At 44.6% G+C, this 23,610-nt stretch overlaps 1 protein-coding gene across 1 annotated transcript; it reads left to right on the top strand.

The window, feature by feature from the left end:
- The first annotated feature begins 18,391 nt into the window (after positions 1-18,391).
- LOC131087291 (G-protein coupled receptor 55-like) lies at positions 18,392-22,906 on the top strand. The gene is made up of 3 exons (XM_058030796.1): positions 18,392-18,411; positions 21,839-22,782; positions 22,881-22,906. Exons 1-3 carry the CDS (start codon positions 18,392-18,394, stop codon positions 22,904-22,906), a joined length of 990 nt encoding a protein of 329 aa, XP_057886779.1.
- Positions 22,907-23,610: the final 704 nt, after the last annotated feature.

Here is a 23,610-nt window from a genome sequence, read left to right as displayed (position 1 = left end):
TTTAAAAAAAGGATCTTACATAGCATAGTTTCTATTTTAACATTTTGTTACAAACTTAAAACTATATTTAACACACTACTTAAGAGAATTAATACAGCAGAACTTTCTAACACAACACATATAATATTCATTTTAATATTTGCAAAAAGCCAATCGTAAACTACACATTTTTCACACTGGCTGTCCACAGCACCTGAGCCCAGGGAGCCCTGCAGGGTCTGCAAGGAACCTGCCCTGCAAGGCTGGAACACCATCCTTGCCTTGGCAGGCTGCAAAACCAGCCCATGCTTGCCCAGGCTTCTGCAGCCTGTGTCACCATGATATTTTCTGAAAAATCCCTTCGCCAGGATTTCTTCTCCTGGGAAGCTGAGAGGCCTCAGAAAAGAATGGAAACAATAATTATCTGATTGCTTGGGATGTGGTTTGGAGACCATTTACCAACAGGTGAATGTTTGATTGGTTCCATGTGAATTGTTTTTAATCACCCATCACCATCAGCTGTGTCAGACTCTGAGGAGTCAGTAATGAGCTTTCATGATCATTCTTGTGAAGCCTTCTGATGTCTCCTTTCTCTTTGTTTTGTACAGTTTTAGTATATAATAATATAATATAATGTAACATATAAAATATAATGTAAATTTTATAATAAAATATAAAATATAAAATATAATATATAGAATAATATATTATATATTATATATTACATAATAACATTATAATTGTATGTATATAATTACATAACATTATATATTACATAATATACTATATAATAGAAAATATTATATAGTATAATGTGTAATATGATATGGTATGATATAATAGAAAATAATATAACATAATATAATATAACATAATAGAAAATAATATAATATAATATAATATAATATAATATAATATAATATAATATAATATAATATAATATAATATAATATAATATAATATAATATAATATAATATAATATAATATAATAATAAATGATATAATATAATAATAAATCTCAGCCTTCTGAGAACTTGGAGTCAAATTCTCATCTCCCACCTCATCCTGGGGACCTCACAACACCACAAGCCTGGAGCTGAGGAACCTCCCAAACCAGAGACTCCTCCTTGATGTCAAATGGCCCAGCAGGGACATTTCTGCTTTCCATGAGCACGCACAAACACATCAGATTAACCCCTCTGTCCCCACGGGGTTCCTCAGCACGTCCCTTGGTGCAGCATCAGAGCAGGCACAACCTGCAGCCAGAGCCCCCCAGGGAAGTGCTGAGCTGGATCCTGCTCTGGGTGGAAAACTCTGCACACCCCCGAGCTGCCAAAGGCCGAGATTGCCCTCCAAAAGGCCCAACTGTGCTGCTGCACTGCAGGGTTGAACAGAGTGTCAAACACCAAAGGGGAACCTCACCTCTGTCTGACACTGACTCCAGCATGCCTGGGAGGGGAGGGAAGGAGGGGCCTTAGAAAGCAGGAGAAGATGTTTGGGGCAGATTTGTGCTGGCCTGCCCAAAGGAGAGTGCCTGGGAACTTACACCTCTGCTTGGATGTCCACAAAGACATTTAAAAGGACTCATTCGCACTATGTCTAACATATTTGGAAGGGAAAAATAACCTAAAAATGATTTCTTAAATGTTTTTTCCTCATCTTCCTTTAGCTTGCTCCTTTCCTCCCAAAGTCATTTGTGCAATAGCCTGGCAGACCTCAGCTCAGCTCAAAGCAAAGCAAAAAGGATTTGGGGGAAGGTGGGAATCAAAGTTGGGATTAAATGAGAGGGAGGTGGAAAGGAAGCACACGTGTGAAGAAAATTATGCCTTAGTGTCAGGTTGGATACATTTGAAATGCATTCAGCTCCTCTGAAATGCCTTTATGCTCCTGCTCTCACTCTGCTCCCTTCCATGGCAGAAGGGATGGGAAGCAGTGTAGGGGGACACAGTATGGGTAAATGAAGGTGGTACACAATGTAATTTTATCTCCCAATGAGTTGCAGCTGCACCAATTGCTAAAGATTAGGAGCAGGCCTGATGTTAACAGGCCACACCTGTAGCCAATAAGAAAAGTGGTATAAAAGAGTGGATTGGTAGGAACTGGAGTCACTGATGGTCACTGCAAGGACCAGGAACAGTCAGTGCTTAGAGGAGATGCCTACAAGAAACATCAAGGAGTTATGACACTCTGGTGATATGGAATCCTTGCACTATTGCCCCGTAACGATAAGAGAACTCTTGATATATAAGACAACAAAGCAGGGTCTAACCTTAGCCAAGAAATGTCAAACTCCCACTCTGCTTCAGAGGGCTAATCTAAAAAAAGGACAATTCTCATGGACATTGCTGCAGCCCTGGTGATAAGCCAATAACCCAGGAAGGACTCCGTCAGCACAGCCTGCTCTGGCCTCCAGATGACAAAGCAACTGCAGAAAGCTGTATTAATTCTTTTCGCATCTCTTTTTTCTTTTCCCCATTTTTTGTTGCTCTCTCTTGCTGGATTTCTCTTTATAGAGTGCAGTGATGTGCGGGGAAACTCCTGGCTTCAGTCAGCCACAGCCACTGGTGAGATAGGGAACAAACTGTGCCAAAGTGGGCAGGGAGTGACAAAATCTGGGGTTCCACCACTGCTGAGGGGCTCCTGCCATGTGCAGAAAACAAGGAGGACTCATGCAGGTAGGAGTTTGTGGGATTGTGGTGATTTTTACTCCAGGTGGGGCAGCCCCCCAGCAGTAACACGTTATCCAAGGAAATAATGTCGTTTATAATTCCCTCAGTCTCTGCATGGGAGAGCACAGACTGTGCAAAAGGCCTGAGGAGCCCATCTAACAAAGGGCGGCCCAAGCACTCCCTCAGCTGCAGAATTTTGTCTCACCTGCTCTGGATAACACCTCCCAGGGAGGGGCATTGCTGCTTTCATCTCTTCAGCATTACAGAGGTTTGTTTGAATTTCCAGGCAGAGTATTTCCAACTGCAGTGTAACTCCGTGATTTCTTTTCCCATTTGCAGTGGATATAGCAGACTGTTTATTTCCTTCCCCTTCACAGCTACCATTTATGTATTTGCAGACCTATTTGTGTCCTCCTGACCCCAATACCCATGCTCTAAATATTCTCAGCTACTGCTGTGCTTGAAATGTTGCTTGCCTCTGTTTTTTAGACCCTCTCTTGGATTGAGCTGGGTTTTCCTTTTTCCTCTCCTTACCTTTCCTTTTTCCTCTCCTTTCTCTTCTCCTTTTTTGACACTCAAGACTGAATGAGGTTCTTCCTACAATCTCAAAAAATCAATATCCCATAATCACATTGACATTTTTCCTACAACAGTGTAATTTTCTATTTCATTTCTAGTCACGCTCCATTTACAATCTAAGCTGCAGATCCCCCTTTTCAGAGCTGCAGCATATCAGGCTCGCCCATATCTCATATTTGTGCTCACAACTATTCCCAGATGTGTGTAAAACTCTGCATGTGTCTTTCTGCCTCGCTGAATTCCTCTTTTTCTAAATCATGTACCAAACTTGCCAACACTGTTTGAAATACTAATTTTGCTTTTACTGTCTTGTAGACTCTCTCATTCATGAAATAACTAATCCCATTGTGTATAGAGGTAAGTCTTAAGTTAGGTGACCACAACCAGAGAGGCATTTTTCTTAACATTTATAATAATAGAGGGAAATATAATTCTAAAAGAGTCTGCTCATACAGTCATAAACTACAGCCATTTTCTTTGTACCCTTATGAATTACTCTAGTGACTGTACATAGACAAATGTCTGGAAACACTACTGTTTTCTGTGCAAAAAAAAATTCTTTTTTTTCACCAATTCCTTGACTGTAGGTTGTCAGAGATGCACGAAGGCAGAGCTGGTGCTGTCAGCACCCCTGTGTGAGATGAGAGGGACAGGACAGGCTGGCTCTGACAGGGCTGAGGTGACCCCACCGTGCCTCAGGGCCTGATGAGACATTGCCCAGGCTGCAGCTGCCCTCTGCTGCTCAGCCCCGGAGGAGCCCTGAGCTCCATCCATCCATCCCTGGCTCCACCCCTGGCTCTGCAGCTGCAGCTCCATCCCTGGGAGCCCTGGGGCTGCTCCAGGAGCTCTCCAATTCCCACTCCCATTCTGGAGCAGGGGCAAAGCCCTCAGCTGGGGCTGGACTCTGAATCACACAGAATTCACAGAATAACCAGGCTGGAAGAGACCTTCAAATCATCAAATCCAACCCAGCCCCAATGTCACAGACATCTTTTATGGAAAATCCCTTCCTTAGGATTTTTTACTCCTGAGAAGCTGAGAGGCCTCAGGAACAAAATGCAAACAATGGTTATCTGTGACCGTGTTCACAGGGGTCTCAGGATGAGGGAAGAGATGAGGATCTGACTCCATGTCTCAGAAGGCTTGATTTATTATTTTATTATATATATTACATTAAAACTATACTAAAAGAATAGAAGAAAGGATTTCATCAGAAGCTAAGAATAGAATCTCAAAGAATGATAACAAAGGTTTGTGGCTTGGACAGAGAGTCTGAGCCATCTGACTGTGATTGGCCATTAATTAGAAACAACCACATGAGACCAATCACAGATGCACCTGTTGCATTCCACAGCAGCAGATAACCATTGTTTACATTTTGTTCCTGAGGCCTCCCAGCTTCTCAGGAGGAAAAATCCTAAGGAAAGGATTTTTCAGAAAAGATGTCTTTTATGTCTGTTGTGGAATGCAACAGGTGCATCTGTGATTGGTCTCATGTGGTTGTTTCTAATTAATGGCCAATCACAGTCTCTCTGTCCGAGCCACAAACCTTTGTTATCATTCCTTCTTTTTCTATTCTTAGCCAGCCTTCTGATGAAATCCTTTCTTCTATTCTTTTAGCATAGTTTAATATAATATATATTATAAAATGAAAATGAAACTTCTGAAACATGGAGTCAGATCCTCATCTCTTCCCTCATCCTCAGGCCCCTGTGAACATTGTCACACCCCAACACCTCAACTAAGCCCTGGCACTCAATGCCACTCCAGTCTTGTTTTAAACAAACCTAGGGATGGTGGCTCCACCACCTCCCCAGGCAGCCATTCCAGATCTTAATCACTTTTTCAGTAAAAATCCTTTTTCTAACCCAAATTTCCCTTGGCACAGCTTAAGACTGTGTCCTCTCCTGTCAGTTGTTGCCTGGATAAAGAGACTCAGGCAGGTGCAGTTTCTCAGCAGGTGAAGTATTGGGTTTGCATGGCCAGGCTTTGGCAGGGTGGAGCTCCAGGGGTGGCTCCTGTGAGCAGCTGCTGGGAGGTTCCTCTGTGTCCACCAGAGCCAGCCCTGGCAGCTCCAGAGGAGGACATGCTGCTGGCCAGGGCTGCTCTCTCAGAAATGGTGGGAACAGATCTGAGAAGGGAGCAAAGGGAGCTGCACAGCTGTGGCCAGAGTGGGGTGGGAATGTGGGAGAGGAGCAGCTCAGCAAGGGCAGGGAGGAAGGGGGGCAGGAGTGCTCCAGGCACCAGAGCTGGGATCCCTCTGCAGCCCGAGGGGAGGCAGCTGTGCCCTGAACCCATGGAGGAGCCAGAGATCCGTGGGGATCCACCCACAGCCCATGGGGATCCATCCACAGCCCATGGAGGAGCCAGAGATCCACTGGCAGCCCGTGGGGACCCAGTTGCCATTGCTCACCTGGGTGCTCCAGAACAACCCCGAGTGGAGATTTAGGCTCAGGGAAACGATTTTCCTCTGGCCCAGGAAATTTAAGGCCAGCAGCACAGCCAAAGCCTGTTTGCAAGGAACAAAACCTCTTGGTGTCAGGTGTTTCCTGGGGGCAGGCAGGACTCCAAAAGCACAAGACTTCAAGGCAATGTTACCATTTGATTCCTACAGCACAACCTACCTCCACAGATCCCACAATCCCTGTACAGCCACCCTGGTCTCAGCAATCACCCTTCCCACCAGCACAGGCAGAAATGGGGTTATTCAGGGCAGCCTGACAGAGCAGCACAGTGGGGTTTAGGGTCTGCTCACACATCTTTATCCTACCCCAGACAGGTGAGGCATTCAGCCTCCTGGGACAGCCCTGATTTGTGGCACCAGAGATGAAGGGAATCCATCCTGGGGAGGGCTGGCTGGCCAGCACACATTCAGGGTGTCCACTGAAATTCAAAAGTTGCTATCTCAGGCTGATATTTCAGTGCCTTAGGTTACAAGGTGTAGCTGGGTGTGTGTTCTATCCCCACCTGTCAGAGCTGGGGCAGTTCTCTGCTGTCCCTGGGGCAGTTTTTCCTTTCTCTCTCCCCCAGCCAACCCTCCCTGCAGGAGATCTCTGCTGTCCATGGCCACTGAGTGTCCCTGCAGGGCTGAGCCAATCCCAGCATCCCATGGGGAGATGCCCCGCCCAGGGGAGGAGCCAAGCATTCCTGCCTGGATCCAATCTGAGCCTGGCACAGCACAGCAGCCTTTGCCCCCTGCATTGCCAGAGGAGCAGCTTTCTGCTGCCCTGCATGGCCAGAGGGAGCCCAGGCCCATCTGCAGCAGCCCTGGAGCTGCAGAGGAAAACTCCCCCCTTGTGCAGGATCCCTGCTGCAGCAGAGCCACAGCTGGCACTGCAGGAGGGCTGAGCCCCCCTGGCATGGGGCTGGGACACCGCCCTGGCACACAGGGGGCAGGGACTGCTCTGACTCTGGCAGTGGTTTCTTGTCTTATTTTGACTATTGCATTCGTATTTTTAATTTTCCTAGTAAAGAACTGTTATTCCCACCCCCATATCTTTGCCTGAGAATCCCTTAGTTTCAAAATTATAATAATTTAGAGGGAGGGGGTTTACATTTTCCATTTCAAGGGAGTCTCCTGTCTTCCTTAGCAGACACCTTTCTGTTCAAACCAAGACACTCAGTAACCAAAACTTCTGTCCTTCAGAATTTTTTTTAAATCTTAGCTTTGTTCTGTTAAAAAAAAAAGTTTGCGCTGATTATGTGATAGTTTTTACCACTCTAGCTGTAGTTCATTCAAGAGGTTTTAATCTGTTTGAGGTTTTTCACTTTCCTGCAAATTGCTTTTTTGAGCCCTTTTATGTTCTGTGGCTTTTCTCTGCAGGCTATTTATAGGAATACACCTGTGCTAGAGGGAAGAGAACTTTCCAGCATTTCAAATGAATGTCTAGCACTCGCTTTGAAGTGCAAAGCTAGAGGATTATCAATGTAAATGTTATGATTATATGCAAATGAAGTGCAGTTTTTATTTCCAAAGCCTCTCTTGTCAGACTTGTGTGTGGAGGCACTGGGCTGTGCCAGGCAGCCAGGACACAGCCAGCCACATCCACTCAGCTGGACGAACATTACACAGCAAAAGGAGTTAAACATCTCACCCCCATTAGGGTCCAACATCACAACCTCTCTGCACACAAAGGAGGTTCAATTCCCCTCTCAGAGGAACAATCCAGAGTGGTTTTCTCCCTGGGCTGGCAGCACATTGCAGGATCCAAGGCCCTGAGACCAGGATAAATTGGCTATATTTTAAATATTAATCATATGTCGCAGACATCTTTTAGGAAAAATCCTTTCCTTAGGATTTTTCCTCCTGAGAAGCTGGGAGGCCTCAGGAACAAAATGTAAACAATGGTTATCTGCTGCTGTGGAATGCAACAGGTGCATCTGGGATTGGTCTCATGTGGTTGTTTCTAATTAATGGCCAGCCACAGTCAGCTGGCTCGGACAGAGAGTTTGAGCCACAAACCTTTGTTATCATTCTTTCTTATTCTATTCTGAGCTAGCCTTCTGATGAAACCTTTTCTTCTATACTTTTAGTACGGTTTTAATGTAATATATATCATAAAATAATAAATCAGCCTTCTGAAACATGGAGTCAGATCCTCATCTCTTCCCCAATCCTCAGGCCCCTGTGAACACGATCACAATCATATGCTGACAGCAAGGGCAGATAACCCACATGCCAAGGGGAAACAAGCTGATTGAACTTAGCCCCATTACCATTTTCTTCTAAAGCCAGATTCAAGGATGGCAAATTAATTCTCTTTGGGGCAAACACCACTTCTGCAGTGGAATAAATTAGGAAATTTGCACAGTTGCTTTTTCCAGAGGACAGACAAAGCCATGTCTTCCAAAGGGACATTTCCTTCAGCAGCATAAAACAAAGTTCTCACAGGTCTCAAAGGCTGGCAATCTTACTGAAATAAAGAGTGTTTATTTATTTATAAGCCAGGACAGATTAGGAGAGATGAGAATGAAATGAAGCTCATAAAGTAACCCACATGGGCAATGTAACAACTGTTGCTAAGTCGTGATGGTATCAATGCTTACACAAATACACACACATGTATTTTGTCATATATATGGAGAGGAGAGAGGGCACCACACCAAGGAGAAGTCAAGTTCCACTCTGATGCCTATTGACCAACTCATGGGATGCCTTTGGCCTTAAGAGTCAGGAATGGTTAAGGGATAAAGGGTTTTTATCTTGGTATTTAATGAGGATCCTTATGGTGCACCACTTTGCCAAGGTGGAGCGCACTGAAATGCACACACTCGGTAGATCGTGTATACAGTTTTATAAACTCTACAAATTAGTATATCTAACAAAGATACCTTAATGAGAGGCTTGGTGAATAGCATGATATTCCTCCATCACAATATATTCTTCCCTGGATGGGCTAATCCTAGTTTACAGGATGGATTTTAGGGAGAACCTTTGTTTCTCAAGGGTTTTCCAGCCTTCTGGTGCCTTTAGGATGTTTGGTCTCCTGGCCTAACAGAATACCAGGATTATGCTAAATTATCAGACTTAAGAAATTTCAAGTATGCTTGCTGTAGAGCACTGAGAATGCACAGAAGGGACATAAAAGACAAGGCACAAGCTCGTGCTGGCATCTCACGGAGATGAGGTACCCAAAGATGGCACTGTGGAGCAGCAGTTCCCGCAGCACCGGCGCCGCCCAGGACCGAGACGCTGAATTCAGCTGCGATCAGAGATGGGGATCCCTCTCAGCGCTTTCTTCAGCTGTTTTTCCCTCTTTCTCAGCCACACTCACTGTATCTCCATGATAGGTCACTGTGTGGTTCAAACTGGGGATTTGGTGGGATTTTATCAGCGGTTGGGGTCTGTGTACAAATCACCAACAGGACAGGACTGCTGGGAACGTGCCTTGAGCTGTTTGATTTTCCAGCATCAGCCTCATTCCATGGTTATGGCAATGGGAAGCTGCCAGCAGCTCACATCCCAGGCAGAAGACACAGAACTTAATGTGACATTGTTGACAGGGGTCTGAGGATGAGGGAAGAGATGAGGATCTGACTCCATGTTTCAGAAGGCTTGATTTATTATTTTGTGATATATATTATATTAAAACTATACTAAAAGAATAGAAGAAAGGATTTCATCAGAAGGCTAGCTAAGAATAGAAAAAGAAGGAATGAATAACAAAGGCTTGTGTCTGGGACAGAGAGTCTGAGCCAGCTGACTGTGATTGGCCATTAATTAGAAACAACCACATGAGACCAATCCCAGATGCACCTGTTGCATTCCACAGCAGCAGATAACCATTGTTTACATTTTGTTCCTGAGGCCTCCCAGCTTCTCAGGAGGAAAACTCCTAAGGAAAGGATTTTTCACAAAAGATATCTGTGACAACTTAATGTTACAACTTACTTTAAAAGTTTTTTGACCAATCACACAAAGCAAAAGCACATTGACAGTAGTTCCATCCAACCACTATAAGCACAGGTACCTTTGGTTAAACAATGCTTGCTTATTTCAAATACAGTACCTGCTTGTGAGCCTTAAAACACAATGCTCAGAGCTCCATTATTAAGCTTAGAACTCCCTAATATCTCACTAGATAAACTTTTCTGCAGCTTAGGGAGTTATTCTAGACAAGCATTAATACACAGACCATTGTTCTATTTGTCCTTGCTTTTCTACTTTTTACATAATTTTTCTGCTGACCAATCTCATGGCTGCTGCTTAACTCCAATCACAGTTCTGCTGTCTCTGCTGCCTTTTGCAGCTTTCCCAAAACCTCTGATTTTATGGATTCCCACAGGGCCTGTCTGCACACTGGGGACAGCAGCACTGCTGGCAGCAGCTCTCACACCCTGAGATCCCAGTGCCAGGGCAGGGGACAGGCTGGGGACATGGGCTGGCACAGCACACTGGGGTGTGATGGAGCAATGCCACTGCCTGCAGGAGCCACAAGGGAACCAGGCCAGGCAAACAGCAGCGCTGAGGGTGTGTGGCTGCCATGGCCAGGTGAGACACAGCCCCCACAGCAGCTCCAGCAGCCCCAGCCCTGGCACAGGAACCACCCTGGCCACGCTGTGAGGGACCAGAACTGGCCCCACTTCTCTGCAGCCCTTTGAGACCTCTTTGAGAGGTGCCTGACTGGGGCACTGCTTTTAAAACAACTGAATGTGCTTGGCATCACATGAGCTAAAATGGGAAAGGCATTGTCAAAGAACCAAGTATTTCTAATTCCTGGGGTTCAGACACTGCTTTGGGAAGTTCTTTGGCCCAAATGCTGTCAGGATCTCTAGCTTGTCACTGTGACCCCAAGAAAAGTTCCAAAGTTTCTTTTCCCAGCCCAGCACTTGAAGAAGGAGTCAGGGCTCTTCATTTCTCAGTCTCAAGGTTGTTTATTGTTCCTTATCTATAAAATTCTTTCTCCTGCCCTGCCCAGGTCTGTCCAGCAGGACAGTTCCAGGCACTCTGCCTGCCCCCAGGGCAGGGTTATGCCTTTATACTAAAAACTGCCTGTACAATGTTTACAATTACTTTCCAATACCTATCACCTATGTTAGACAGTGAACTTCTACTCTAAACCCATCTGTCAGTGCCACCATCACAGCAGAAGATGGAGGCCAAGAAGAAGAAGGAGAAAGGCTGGGCACACCCAGTTCCCTCCATCTTGCCTCCTGAACCCTCACACCAAAAACCCCAAAATCTACTTTTCCACCTCGTGATAATTTCACTATTATTCTACTTAATTTGCCATGGCTTGCTGATCTTCATCTAAGGTTGGTAATCTGCTCCACGGGCCATAATCAAACCCACAGGTGTTTTGGGCTCTGTGCCAGGGTCTCTGAGCCCCCTGGCAGGGTCCTGGCCATCCTGGACAGACAGAGGGATGTTCTGGGTTCTCACAAAATGCCCCAGTTCAATTCAGGATTGCTCCTTCTGTCAATTTCACCAGGCTTACTATTGAATTTTTTTCTGATCAAGGGCAAATTCTTTACTGGCGCACTGACCAGACCAGGTTGAGAAAGGCTTTTCAGGTTCCAAATTAGACAAACATTTGGTATCTGAGCCTGCTGCCTTGGCTAAGGTCACCCAAACATTTGTTTTTGGTTGTTCCACAGGCAAACCTGCACTACAAGAAACAATTAAAACCAACCAACACCAGCGTAACATTCAATTTCTCTCCATCCTTTTCATGAGCTAATTTTTGGCGAATGATCTTCCCACATATATCAATTTAAAAACTTTGCTCTTTGACGTTCAACAAAAGGGGATTTTTGTTGAAAATCCAAGAGAGAGGATCTATAACATAACAAAACCCACGCTTTTGCCAAAAGAGCTCTACGAAACCAACACCTGAGGGCAAAGAGGACATGCATTAATGAAACAGGGCACAGCTCAGCTCTGGAAATGTTCCTTTTAAGCCAGTCCAGGATCTTCATTTGACACTTGAGTGGCTTGAGTGGGTAGGGCTTTTCTGGAAAGAAAGAAAGTCCCTCCACTGAGGAGGGATGGATGAGGAAAAGCTGAAGGAAATGGAAAAAATGTGCTTTCCACATGAGTCAGTGTGGTGGTGTTCACAGGAAGAGGGAAGAGACAAGGATCTGACTCCATATTTCAGAAGGCTTGATTTATTATTTTATGATATATATTACATTAAAACTATACTAAAAGAATAGAAGAAAGCATTTCATCAGAAGGCTGGCTAGGAATAGAAAAAGAAGGAATGAATAACAAAGGTTTGTGCCTCGGATTCTCTGTCTGAGCCAGCTGACTGTGATTGGCCATTAATTAGAAACAACCACACGAGACCAATCCCAGATGCACCTGTTGCATTCCACAGCCGCACATAATCATTGTTTACATTTTGTTCCTGAGGCCTCCCAGCTTCTCAGGAGGACAAATCCTAAGGAAAGGATTTTTCATAAAACACGTCTGTGCCAAGTCAGCTCCCTTTCAAAGCAAGCCATTCAGCAGAACTGAGTCTCTCAGAAAGTTCTGGCACTGAGAGTGCACAGACCCTGCAGAGGAGCAGCTCCCAGCCCTGGAGCCAGGCTGGCTGTGGGAGGTACAGGAATGACTGTACAGGAAAGGGTGCCCTGCAGCTGCACTGGCACCCCTCTGGTAATGAATGCTTGGTGGAAGGAAAATGCGCAGGAAATAATTTTCATTTTGTGTTTCCCTAGCACACTGCAAAGGCTGAGACAAAAATGTTTTCTATGGGGAAAAATCTAGATAACATCACTTATCAGAGTTTACATGGTGAAGATGGGTGAGCATTACACAACTCTGATCTGATCACTGCCTGTGTCAGGAAAAATGATAGCATGCAATAACCCCACACTGGCACTGGAGTGGTGAGGCAGAGCAGATAAGTGTCCTGTTTAACTGCTCCCTCAGAAGCCTGAGTGCTTGGGAGGCCTGCTGGGAGCTGTGTGGGGTTCTGCACAGGTGCTGGGGTTGTATCCATCCCACCCTAACCCTCAGTTCCCTCTGCAGGCTGATTGAGATTCCCTGGCAGTTTCACCCAAAGCCTTGGGCTGGTGCACAGCTCCCATTTCCCCCAGCAGTGCCACGCTCAGAGACCATGGCTGTTGGGAAGGATGAAAGTTTGACAGGAAAGTCTCACAGATATGTGTGCTTGGCTGAAAGATTTTTAAATGTGGAGTCTGATGAAGGAATAGAGATGGAAGCAAGTTTTGATAGAGAGGAAAAGAATTGCTGGGCCAATCTTACTGAATAACCAAGGAGGCAAAGGGTGTGTTAGTTAGAAGGGGCTTTATGGCTTAGAGAAAAGGATAAACCCACCCCAAACAAGATGTTTTTACCAAGCACAAAGATAGCACAGGCAAACAGGCAGCAAATGTGGCAAGTAGAAAAAAAGGTCTCAGAATTTTCCACTGCAAGAAAACTGAAAAAACCTTCTAGCTTAAACTGTAAGGTACTGACTTTTAGTGATTGGAGAACAGTAACATGAATATGGTAATTACAGTAGTCATGACAGGCTATAGGTAATAGTTAAGGTATAGAAAGTATCTAATGCATTGTAACCAAAAGAAAAGTCTATAATGCATTGTAACCAAAACCAAAGGGTCTCCAGGCCTGCCTGCAGCTGGAGCTGACAGCTGTAGGCACAGCTCTGTCACCCACGACCCTGGCCTGCTGTAACCTCTTGGATGGAATAAACTGCATTTTGAATACAATAAACTGCATTTTGGATGGAATAAACTGCATTTTGTATGCAATAAACTGCATTTTGTGTGCAATAAACTGCATTTTGGGGAGCTGCCTGGAGTCCCACATCTCTCATTTAGGCTCTTGAAGCCATGGCACCTTCACCTGCAGCAGCCCAGCTCTGCTGAGCAGCCCCAGGGCCCTGCAGCTGGCACAGGTGGCTGTGCTGGGGAGCCTCGGGGGCACAGTGCAGAGCTCAGGGTGCAGGAAGCTCTGTGTCTACTCTTACACAGTTTCACTAAAGCTTTACTGAACTTTACTGGCTGCTTCTTCCTACAAACACCCAAGAAAAACTTCTAGCCATGGCACTGGCCATGCCCAACTTTTGGCCTCTGGAAGACAAAAACTGAACTGGAAAATGGGATCATCAGCTGTGAACATCATCTGGAAGACAAAACTGAACTGGAAGATGGGGACTGTGGGTATCTGAAGTGATGGCACCATGCAAGTTTGGTTTTCTGATGGTGAACTTTTGAGTCAGACACAGCTGAAGATATTCTGGACCATGATTTTGCTCACTCAACCATTTTTTCTCACTCAACCATATTAGTGTGAGTCTGGCGGCTCACCGGACTGCCCAGTTCCTTTCCTGTCATCACCCAACCCTGACAAGCCTTTGTAAGGGTTCTCAAATGTAGAAATAAGCCTACCCTCATAGCTGGACAGCTCCAAAAACCAAAACTCTATTTTTTGCTCCATCTGAGCTGCCTATAATTCCTTGCTTCATCTTGAAGAGGCTGAGTGTGGTTGTTCCCTATAAAAATACAGCAGCTCCCAGGTTTTCTGGTTTCAAGTTTTGCAGTCTCCTGAATTAAAAAAAAAAAAAAAAAAAAACCAAAACACAAAAAACCTGTCTCCATGAGAAAAACCAAAACCCCTGAGCTATTCAGAGCTCCCAGTGAAGGTAGCTCACTGTTTGTTAGGCTGTGGCTGTTTAGGAAGGTGAGGATGAGGAGGGTACTGAGCACTGTTGTGGAGTGGAAGGTTTCCAGACAAACAAAACTCTGTACTCCAAGCCAAGTGCAAGCAACAATTTTTAAGCCACCAATGAAAATTAAGCTTGTTCTTTTATTTATTTGTTCCTTGGACAGAAAGAGCATCACACTTTCAGCTAGGTGAGAGCACCACGAGCTCCTGGCATTTTCCTTTCCAGGTTTTGCTGCTGCTCAGCTGGAGTTGGATGAAGCCTCCAGGATCTCCCCTTTTAAAAGAAGGCAGCAAATCCCTTTTGGGTTAGCAAGCTGTGGTAGCCTGCTCAGAACAAGACTTGTTGGCTTAGCTCACCATGGCTATCCAGTCTTTGAAACCTTTAAAAACACACCAAAATATCAGAAACCATTCACACAATTTAGAGTCAGATGTCCAAGTTTATCAGCTTCCCAATTCCCCAGTGCCTGAAGCACTCATCCCAAGGACAGTTTGTCACTCACCTCCTGGCTCTCTGCAGAGCAATGACTTTTCCTGGCTCGTTTTACTCTGGGTATTTAAGTCTTGTAATCTGAGATGATATTTTACATCTGTCTGGGAGAACAAGTCACACGTTCATTCAGAATGGCCCAGAAACTCATGGACCCTTCCTTTGAATTTTGATTAATTTGCATTTGAGCATCTAGTTCTAATTCTAGATCTGAGACCCAACTCATTCTGTTCTGGCCATTAAGTACAAGCAAACACATAATTCAGACACTTGTGAAAGCTGGACCTCAAAGCTGCCACCATATATTTTCCACTTAAGAAGAGCAGAAGAATTCATGTTGGTGTAATGCAAATGAATGTGGTTTAGCACTGTATGAACATGTTTCCTCTGAAAGAGATTTTGATTCCTTGAAAACAGCAAATGCTGGTGCCTGACTTAGCAAGAGCAGCACTTACGGCACCAAGAGGATAAAAAAGTAGAGAAAGTTCAGAAAACTTCAAAAAACAACAAACCAACCAACCAAAACACCCTACTCACCTTTGCCACAAACATTGTGAATTTTTTGGTTGTACCCTTCCTTTCAGCTGGATTATGGTTCCTCCAGCCACTATTCATTTGCTAACTGGAACACAATGCTGGCAAACAGATAAAGTTGTGAAGATTCCCTGTCTCTAGGTGGCACAAAAAATACACACCCAGTGCATTTTATTGTTTAATTAAAATAAACCTGAAGCTCTTCTCTTTCCCATTGAAAACCTCAGAGCCATGCAGCCACGCTGGATCCCCAAAATCCAGCATTTATCAAGCAGCAGTGCTGGGTGAAAAGGCACTGGAGCACAAAGGACTCACTGAAATAATTCCTGCTGAGCATATTCACGTACAGCACCTGAGAAACTCCAAAACCATTCTCCAGGGATGGGGGGAACAAGCCCTGATTTCTCAGCCAATAATGCATTCAGAACTTGCCCTCATTAAACATGCTCTAGGTGGAAGTTGTCCTCATTTAAGCCAAAAAGGCCAACCTGCAAAAGGATGATTTATGTGCTCACCTATGAGTGGTGAGCCCACACGTATCACAGAAAAACTGCCGGCTCAGCAAACATGCAGAAATGTTTGTTGCGTGCAGAAATGCTGATATTTTTTTGTCTAGGTCTGATGCATCGAGTGATACCGAGTGGGAAGTTCACAGAGCCACAAGGAATGAAGCTCGTGCTGGGAGTGAAGGCAGCACAGAGTATTAAAATTCATTCTTAAGCTAAGTCTGGAGGATTCCTATGGCAAGAAGATTAAAGAAGCAACCCCATTTCAGCTGCAACATGGCACAGAATAACTTGTTCAAAAGGTACTCAGGATTGTAGGATGTTGCTTTTTGCTAATATTTAGTTGCACTCTTATGTTTCTTCCTGTGACTCCAGATTCATTTCAGTCTGTTGCTGAGCTGGAGGCAGACCACAGTTCTGAGAAGACAGAAGTTGCAAAGCCCTTGAAACCTCCCAATTCCAGAATGTGTTTCCCAAATGTTATGAATCATATTGCCTTCATTTCCTCTGCCACACCATTTTCTGAGGAGGTTTACATAAACTTTGTTTGGGGTTCTGCTTTTTTTTTTTTTTTCCCCAAATCCAATTTTTAAATGAGACAGGAAGAAAATGACAGGGTTTTTTCTTCTCCTACTCCTGTGATACAAATGCTGATGCTACTTTTTCTCCAGAAAGATGAAATTACCTCCAAAACCAGATTGCAATTTGAAAACTGTCGCTTAGAGCTGCATTTCTTCCTGTATTTTTCTGCAGAGGGTTGCAGCATGTCCACAGGTCAGGAGAGGGGCTGTGAGCACCAGCCAGTGGAGTCTCACACTTGAGCAGAGAGGTTCCAGAAAGTTCTGGAAGCTCCTCTCAAGCCAAGTGAGTTTTGGCTCATGTGTGACTCTCACGTGTGAGGCACTCGTTTGCTGCTCTGTGCACATCAGTTCTCTCTCAGATAAACACTTGTTTGCCAGGCTGCAGTTGTGAATCACACACCTGAGCTGGCTGAAAGTGGCACACACCCCTGAAATAGTTCAACAGCCGCATGTGTGAGAGCTGCCCCTCTCAGAAGCCTCTGAGTGCTTCACTGCTGATCCCCAGTATGCAAATAGAGCAGAAACTGGGGGGAAGAAACCCTATTTTTATTACAAGCTCTCCTACAACTTTCCACTTTCCAGCTCCTCCCCAGCTCAAGGAATAATTGGAAATTTGGAGGTGGCCACCAGGAGCTCACAAAAGCTGCAGGTAAAGGCCAGGCTGCACCCCCTGACTTAGAGAGGAGGTGTTGCTCCCCACCCTGGTTTGACAGCTGGCTGCAAACAGCTGAGGATTCAAACATCTACACTTTTTCCACCTTCACTTGCCTATGTAAGTAGGCACAGAGCATATTTAGAGACGGAGGAAAAAAAAAAAAAAAAGAGAAGGATGTGGTTGTGTTTGCCGCTTAGAAAACTGTAAGGGACGGGCTGTAAGAAAACGCTCTCATGCTCTCTAGAACAGCCAGGACTGAAGCAATGCTGCTGGTCTGCTTGCCAGGGCTCAGGTAAAGTAATTCCTGTTTTAGTTGTTGACTTCTATTTTTCCCACAGTTTCGTAGCAGCATTGATTGCAGACACTTTTTAAGCTGGTAAGATGATTGTTATTTATAAAGTTCAAACAATAAGATCAAACGTAGTGTTGTTTAGCTTAGAGCAGGAAGACTTCTGCTTTAGTGATAAATATAAATCTATTCTGTTATAATCAAAATACTTAGGGAAAAAAATTTTAAGAAATTATCCAGCTATAGGTGAAATTCATGGCAGGAGTGGGACCTGCTGCTCATTGCACTGAGCCATCTTACTCTTCTGCAGTACATCCACAAGAGAATAACTTACATCTAACATCAATAATGTTCTTGGAAATAGATATAAACAAAGCATGTTTCTGCTAATGAAGCTTTCATGGACAAGAACACCCTTGGTGTAACATCTCTAACTTGTGCTGTCACCCAGATTTGTGTGAATCCCAGATGAACTCGGGCCCGAGCTGCAAAGAGGAAACCATTCATGGACCTAGTGAGGGGATTACTGTAAAACCCTGCTGTTCATTTCTAGGTCAGAACACCTTTGCTGCTCACGAAACCACAAGCTCCTGATATGGCAAAACCCAATTAATGTTTAATGAGTTCAAAGGAAGTGGAGAATCTTCAGCAGGAGAAACAGAACAAATGGAGCAGTGATGACACAGAGGCTGTGCCAGCTAAGGCACACTCTCTTCAGTACTGTTAATTACAGGTTCTTGTATTATCTTTTGGTTTCTAGGAGTTGTCTGAAACAATCCTAAAGCCACAGGAGATTCCTTCAAAAAACCTGTTGAGGACAGAAATTTTCCTCAGAAGACTGGAAAAGAGCAAACGTGGTACCTCTCTTGAGAAGGTGGCTGGGAAAGAGTTGGAAAAACTAAATCTGTAATCCTGGCTTTAGTATTTGAAAGAAATACTGGAATCACTCACCAAAGAATCTGTTTGTAAGCATGCAGAACTCGAGTCAGTGGTAAGTAAAAACCTGCAGAGATTAATCTGAAAATGACTGAAATAGAAGTTATTTGACTTCCTCTGTGAACCCTTCAGCAAAGGGAGATGGGGCTGTAGGAGGGGGAAACAGGCTCACACACTACCTCTAAAGAACTTCTTCTAAGCAAAGGAAACTTGAGCAGTATGAAACCTCTGTATGATTCGTGGTACCCACTGAGATTCTAATCACTGTCTGCTCTATAGGAAAGATGTCTCTGCTACAGTTCAGTTTCTTTCAGGATGAGTATTAGCAGTATTTTTACTAATAATTTGGACAATGCAGTAAAGATGATGCTTGTGAAATGACTGCAAGGTTATTTGTCAATGAAAATGATTCTTCAAGTGAGCCCTAAGCAAACATTACTTAGTCCGGAACAGTTGCAAGCAATTCCCATGGATTACTCAAGATGTGAATTTTAAATTTGAGACACTAAAATGATAATAAACTGCCATGTTTTTGACAGTCAGACAACTATCAATTTAAAGGCTCTTTTCTTGAAATTAATAATTTTCTGGGGTAATGCCACACATAATTTGGTACTAATGAATTCTAAAGAAAAGGCATTCAGTGAGCTAGTGATGCAATAAAAGTGGCACCAAAGTGTTTCAGCAGACACGAGCCAAGACACAGACTCTCATTTAACAAAGTGCAAAGGGTCCTGGTTTGTTCTTCTGCACAGCTCAGCCCTCCTGATGACTGCAGCCAGCTCCTGCTGCTGCCTGTTCCTGCTGGAACACGACTGCAGTCACACCCAGCTCAAACATCACTGCAGCTCCAGCTCCATCAGAGCCACACTGAGCTCACAGCACATCTGCAGCAGCAGGAACTCTCTGCTTTGTCCTGTTCTTCTTTGTCTCTCTCTAGCTCCATCCTTCTTCCTCAGGGCTCCTCTAGCTCCTCTTCCTCCAGGCTCCCCCTGCCAACCAACCCACCCCTTTTATCACACTGATCTGGATCAGTCACAGCTGGGACCCATGAAGGGCAAGGCTGTTCTTGTGCTTTGGTAATTAGTACAACTGTGATTTATCAGGGGTGAGGTCACTTGTGATCCCTCCTTCTACACCTACACCAAACCTCAGACTTTGAAGAGTCATCAGGCCTGGTTTTCTGATACATTTACAAAGCACACCGAGTGCTGGGTTGTCAGGTGTTGTCACTGCCCCAAAATGTTTCATGTTGCCTGGTTTTCTCCCCAGGCAGATGGGTGCCCTTGGGCACAGAACACCCTGCTCACACTAAAGCTGTGTTCCCGTGTCCCTTTCCCTGCCCCTCAGTGACAGCAGCATCTCCCAGAGTGAGCCCTTGCACACACAGCACCAGCTCAGCTCCGCGTTCTGTGTGACTTTCTCACTTCTCACACACCACAAACACGTGATTCTCCAAGTAGCTGCCACACACTGCTGGCTCAAATGGGCTGATTGAACCTCACCCCGATGACCAAGCCAAGGTCTTCCCTTTTGCTCTCGTTTCTGGCAGGTAAATCCAGCCCATAAACCTTGGTGGTAACATCCAGCTTTTGCAGTTCCCAAATTGCCTCTCCAGAGCTCACCCTCACTGCCACAGCGGGGTCACACAGCCAAGGACAGCCTCAGTGTTGTGCACCCCCTTGGTAACCCCCATCCAGTCTGTCTGCAATCCTCACCAGCTCCAGGCAACCATTTTCATTACTGAACAGCCCTCGCTCTAAACCCTGCTTTTTCTGGTGCTCTCCACTCGTTTCTAGTACACTTTGCTGAAATGCAAGTGGCCTAAAATCCTCAGCCTTTCTCCTGTATGAAAAAGCAGATCCTTCATCAAAGATAAGGGGCTGGTAAGAGCTCTCAAAGACTTATTTAGCATTTTTCTTTATAAATCAGTGTGAAGTTTAGGCTCATCAGTTACAGAGCTGCTTTAATCACACTTGACACTCTTTCCTACAACAGATAGAATAGATTGAACATTTTCCAGCCACAATGATAACATCCAGACTTCATAACAACCACTGGGCTGGACCTTCAGCTTTATGTGCCTGTCCTTTCTGTGGTCTGAGCTGGAAATTCATGTTTAATAGGAGCATGTTAAGCTCTGAGTGCATTCTGTGTTCAGATACAGTTATTTCCATTATCACTCACTGATTCCCACCAGCCATCCCACATCTGACCTCCAGCACAATGTCAGCATTCCTGTGATATTAGAAATAATATTAAGAAATAGTAAGAAGAAATTAGTGGTATAAGAGTTGGCAAAATGCAAGGCTGTCTCCTCAGCTGTTCTCTGTTTCTCTATACATTTTTAAATATTTTATTTTAGTCACGCACACACACAAAAATTCTTTCACTAGTTGGTTTTGGTTTCTTTAGCACAGCTTAGCTCTTTTTGGCAGTGCTTAAGAGCTGTCACTGTTCATCCTCCAAAGCAACGATTCTCCTCTTGACCAAACTCTTCTTAAAACATCCTCAATTACTCCTAAAATTTCTTTTGAGCTATTTGATTGGCTGAACTGGACTGGGAACTTCAACTACCAATTTCCTCTGCTTTATTGGGACTTTTTGTGGTTTTTGATTCAAAGATCACTTATAAAAAGCACTTTTAAGGCATAGTTTGTTAAAGCATATGTACGTTTTTAAAAACAGTGATAACATTCAAGACAAAATAAATTTTTTAAGAATTGCATTATGATGATGTCATGACTTCCACTTGCTAATCTTTGCTGGATTGTCAAAGATAATCAGTTAAAATTTAAACTGCATACCCCAAATTGAAACAATGCTGAAAGTTAAGCACAAGTGAAAAAAAAAACATGCTTACTCATTTTGCACCTAGATAAAAGATCAGTCTTCTTAAGTTGACCTTTTAAAATACTGCATTGGATATAAGCACTGTATGAAACTAAAATATCATATAAATGTGGGTGCAGTAAAAGCACATCAGCAAAAGCTACTGGTGCATGGGGATTTAGATGTAAGAGTAAAATTCCAGCTGTCAGATCAACATGCCTTAATATGGAACAGTAATCTCATTAATTTCTGTGTAGCAACAAAACTGAGCATGATCTTAGGGAAACTTCAACAGGTGTACAAATTATTAAAGATAGCCAGTAGTCTTTAGAGTTTTTGAAAATACGTGTTTGAAGGAGTCAGTCTCTGATATCTGAAAGGGATTCTCTGACATGGGAAGGTAATCAGAGGATGCTGACTATTTTCCCCTGAGAATCAGACTCCCTTGTACATACCAAGCCAGTCAAACTGGAAACAGAAAGCTCTGTGCTTGAAAGGTTTCACTTTCTGTAATAGACACAGGCTGACCAACTGTCCAGCTCAAAACCAAAAAATTCTAGAACTGTGTTTGGAAGGATCTTGGTTTGGCTTTATCATGGCATTAGCTGTGAATCTCACACATTTCCAACCCGTTCTCTTGGTCGTTTCAGGGCAGAAATTACCAACAGCAGTGAGAATTGCAATTTCACAGCCATTGACAACCTGGCACGGAGGGTGCAGCTGGGGCTCTCCATCCCCACCTTCATAGTGGGGCTGGTGCTCAACATCCTGGCCCTGTGTGTGTTCTGCTGCTTTTGGAGGACTCAGAGCAGGACCTCGGTGTACATGATCAGCCTGGTGCTGGCAGACATCCTGCTGGTCCTCTCGCTGCCACTAAAGCTCTACTCCTCTGCCACAGAGGTGTCTGGCCTGCTCTGCTCCTTCCTCCAGGCTCCTTACTTCGTCAACACCTACATCAGCATCTTCATCATCGTCTGCATCACCGTGGACAGGTACATCTGCATTAAGCACCCCTTTGAAGGCCGAGCTCAGCAATCCCCCAGGTGGGCCGTGGTCATTTGCTGCATCATCTGGGCAGTAGCTTGGATCTGCAGCATCCCAATTTTTGTGTTCCAGAAGGAGGAACCTGTGAGATGCTTTCACAACATGTCAAGCCAGACATGGAGTGCCCCCTACATTGTTTTTGTGGAAATATTTGGGTTTCTGATCCCGCTTGCTGTGATGGTTTTCTGCTCCGCTCAAACCATCTGGATTCTCCTGAATCACGGCACTCATGACAGAAGGGAGGTGAGAGTAATTGTCATCAACCTGGTGGTGTTCCTGGTGTGCTTCACACCCGTGCACCTCGGGATCCTGCTGCAGTGCCTGGTGAGGCAGCACGTGATCGTGGGCTGCAGGGTCAGGCAGACCATCAGCCTCTTCCTCCAGGTGTCCATGACATTTGCCAACCTGAACTGCTGCCTCGATGCCATCTTCTACTATTTTGCTGCAAAAGAATTCTACAGGAGAGCCCAGCTGGGGAGGGTCATTGAGCTGTGTGACATGCGACGGCACCGCCTGCAGTGGGACGATGCCCCTTACCAGGACACTGACAGTGCTGTGCCAGCCCTGGCAGGGACTGTGCCACAGGGACAAGGACAGTGAATTTCCCAGTGACTGCAAACCTGTTCCGTATTTTTCTCGCCTTTAAAGATAAAGGAGAAAAAAAGTTAGAGTAAGGAACCAGCATTAGCAAAGTGACAGACTGATCCCAAAAGAAGCATGAGCCTTGACAGTACCTACCAGATGTGAAAAGCTTGCCAGAGGAAAACTAACCAGATCATGGGAATGCCTTTTAACATCAGCTTTGGTCATAGCTGCACCAGTTTTCCCTTTACATATGTGGTCAGAAAGGTGTTGGTGAAAGCAAAACTAGAAATAACTGTTCATCACCTTTCTAATTTAGAATGTGTCTTGGTAGTTAAAAAGCAATATCCAGCCAAAAGTCACTGCTGGGGCTCCTCTGCTTTGGGCAGCTTGGCCAGCCTGGGACAGCAGGGAACCCTCCTTCCATGGAAGCATCACAGACTGCTCAGGGCTGCCAGGAGGGACAGCAGTTTTTGCTCTTTCATGTAGGACATGCTGCCCAGAATAGAAACCCAAGGGACTACCTCAGGTACCAGCCTTTCCTGACCACCTGTGCTGAGGAGTCATCGTGCCTTTCTGCTGCAATTTTAAATCAGGTTTTGCCCACGTAAATCCAAACAACCCCTTCAAATATGAGATTTAGAGAAAGACTGAATATGCTGAAACTGTGTTTCTACATCAGTGCCTTTCTGTCTAAGATATAACATGTATGAAAACACATGTATTCTTCTGCCTGTCTTCTCATTCTTTCTTGGCCAGGGGAATTAGGGAAGCAAGCCCTGCATAACAGAAGGTG

Source organism: Melospiza georgiana, chromosome 10, assembly GCF_028018845.1.
Source record: "Melospiza georgiana isolate bMelGeo1 chromosome 10, bMelGeo1.pri, whole genome shotgun sequence".
NCBI classification, from domain to species: domain Eukaryota; kingdom Metazoa; phylum Chordata; class Aves; order Passeriformes; family Passerellidae; genus Melospiza; species Melospiza georgiana.
The sequence above is the reverse complement of the archived record's forward strand: the minus strand, read 5'-3'. Positions and strand labels throughout refer to the sequence as shown.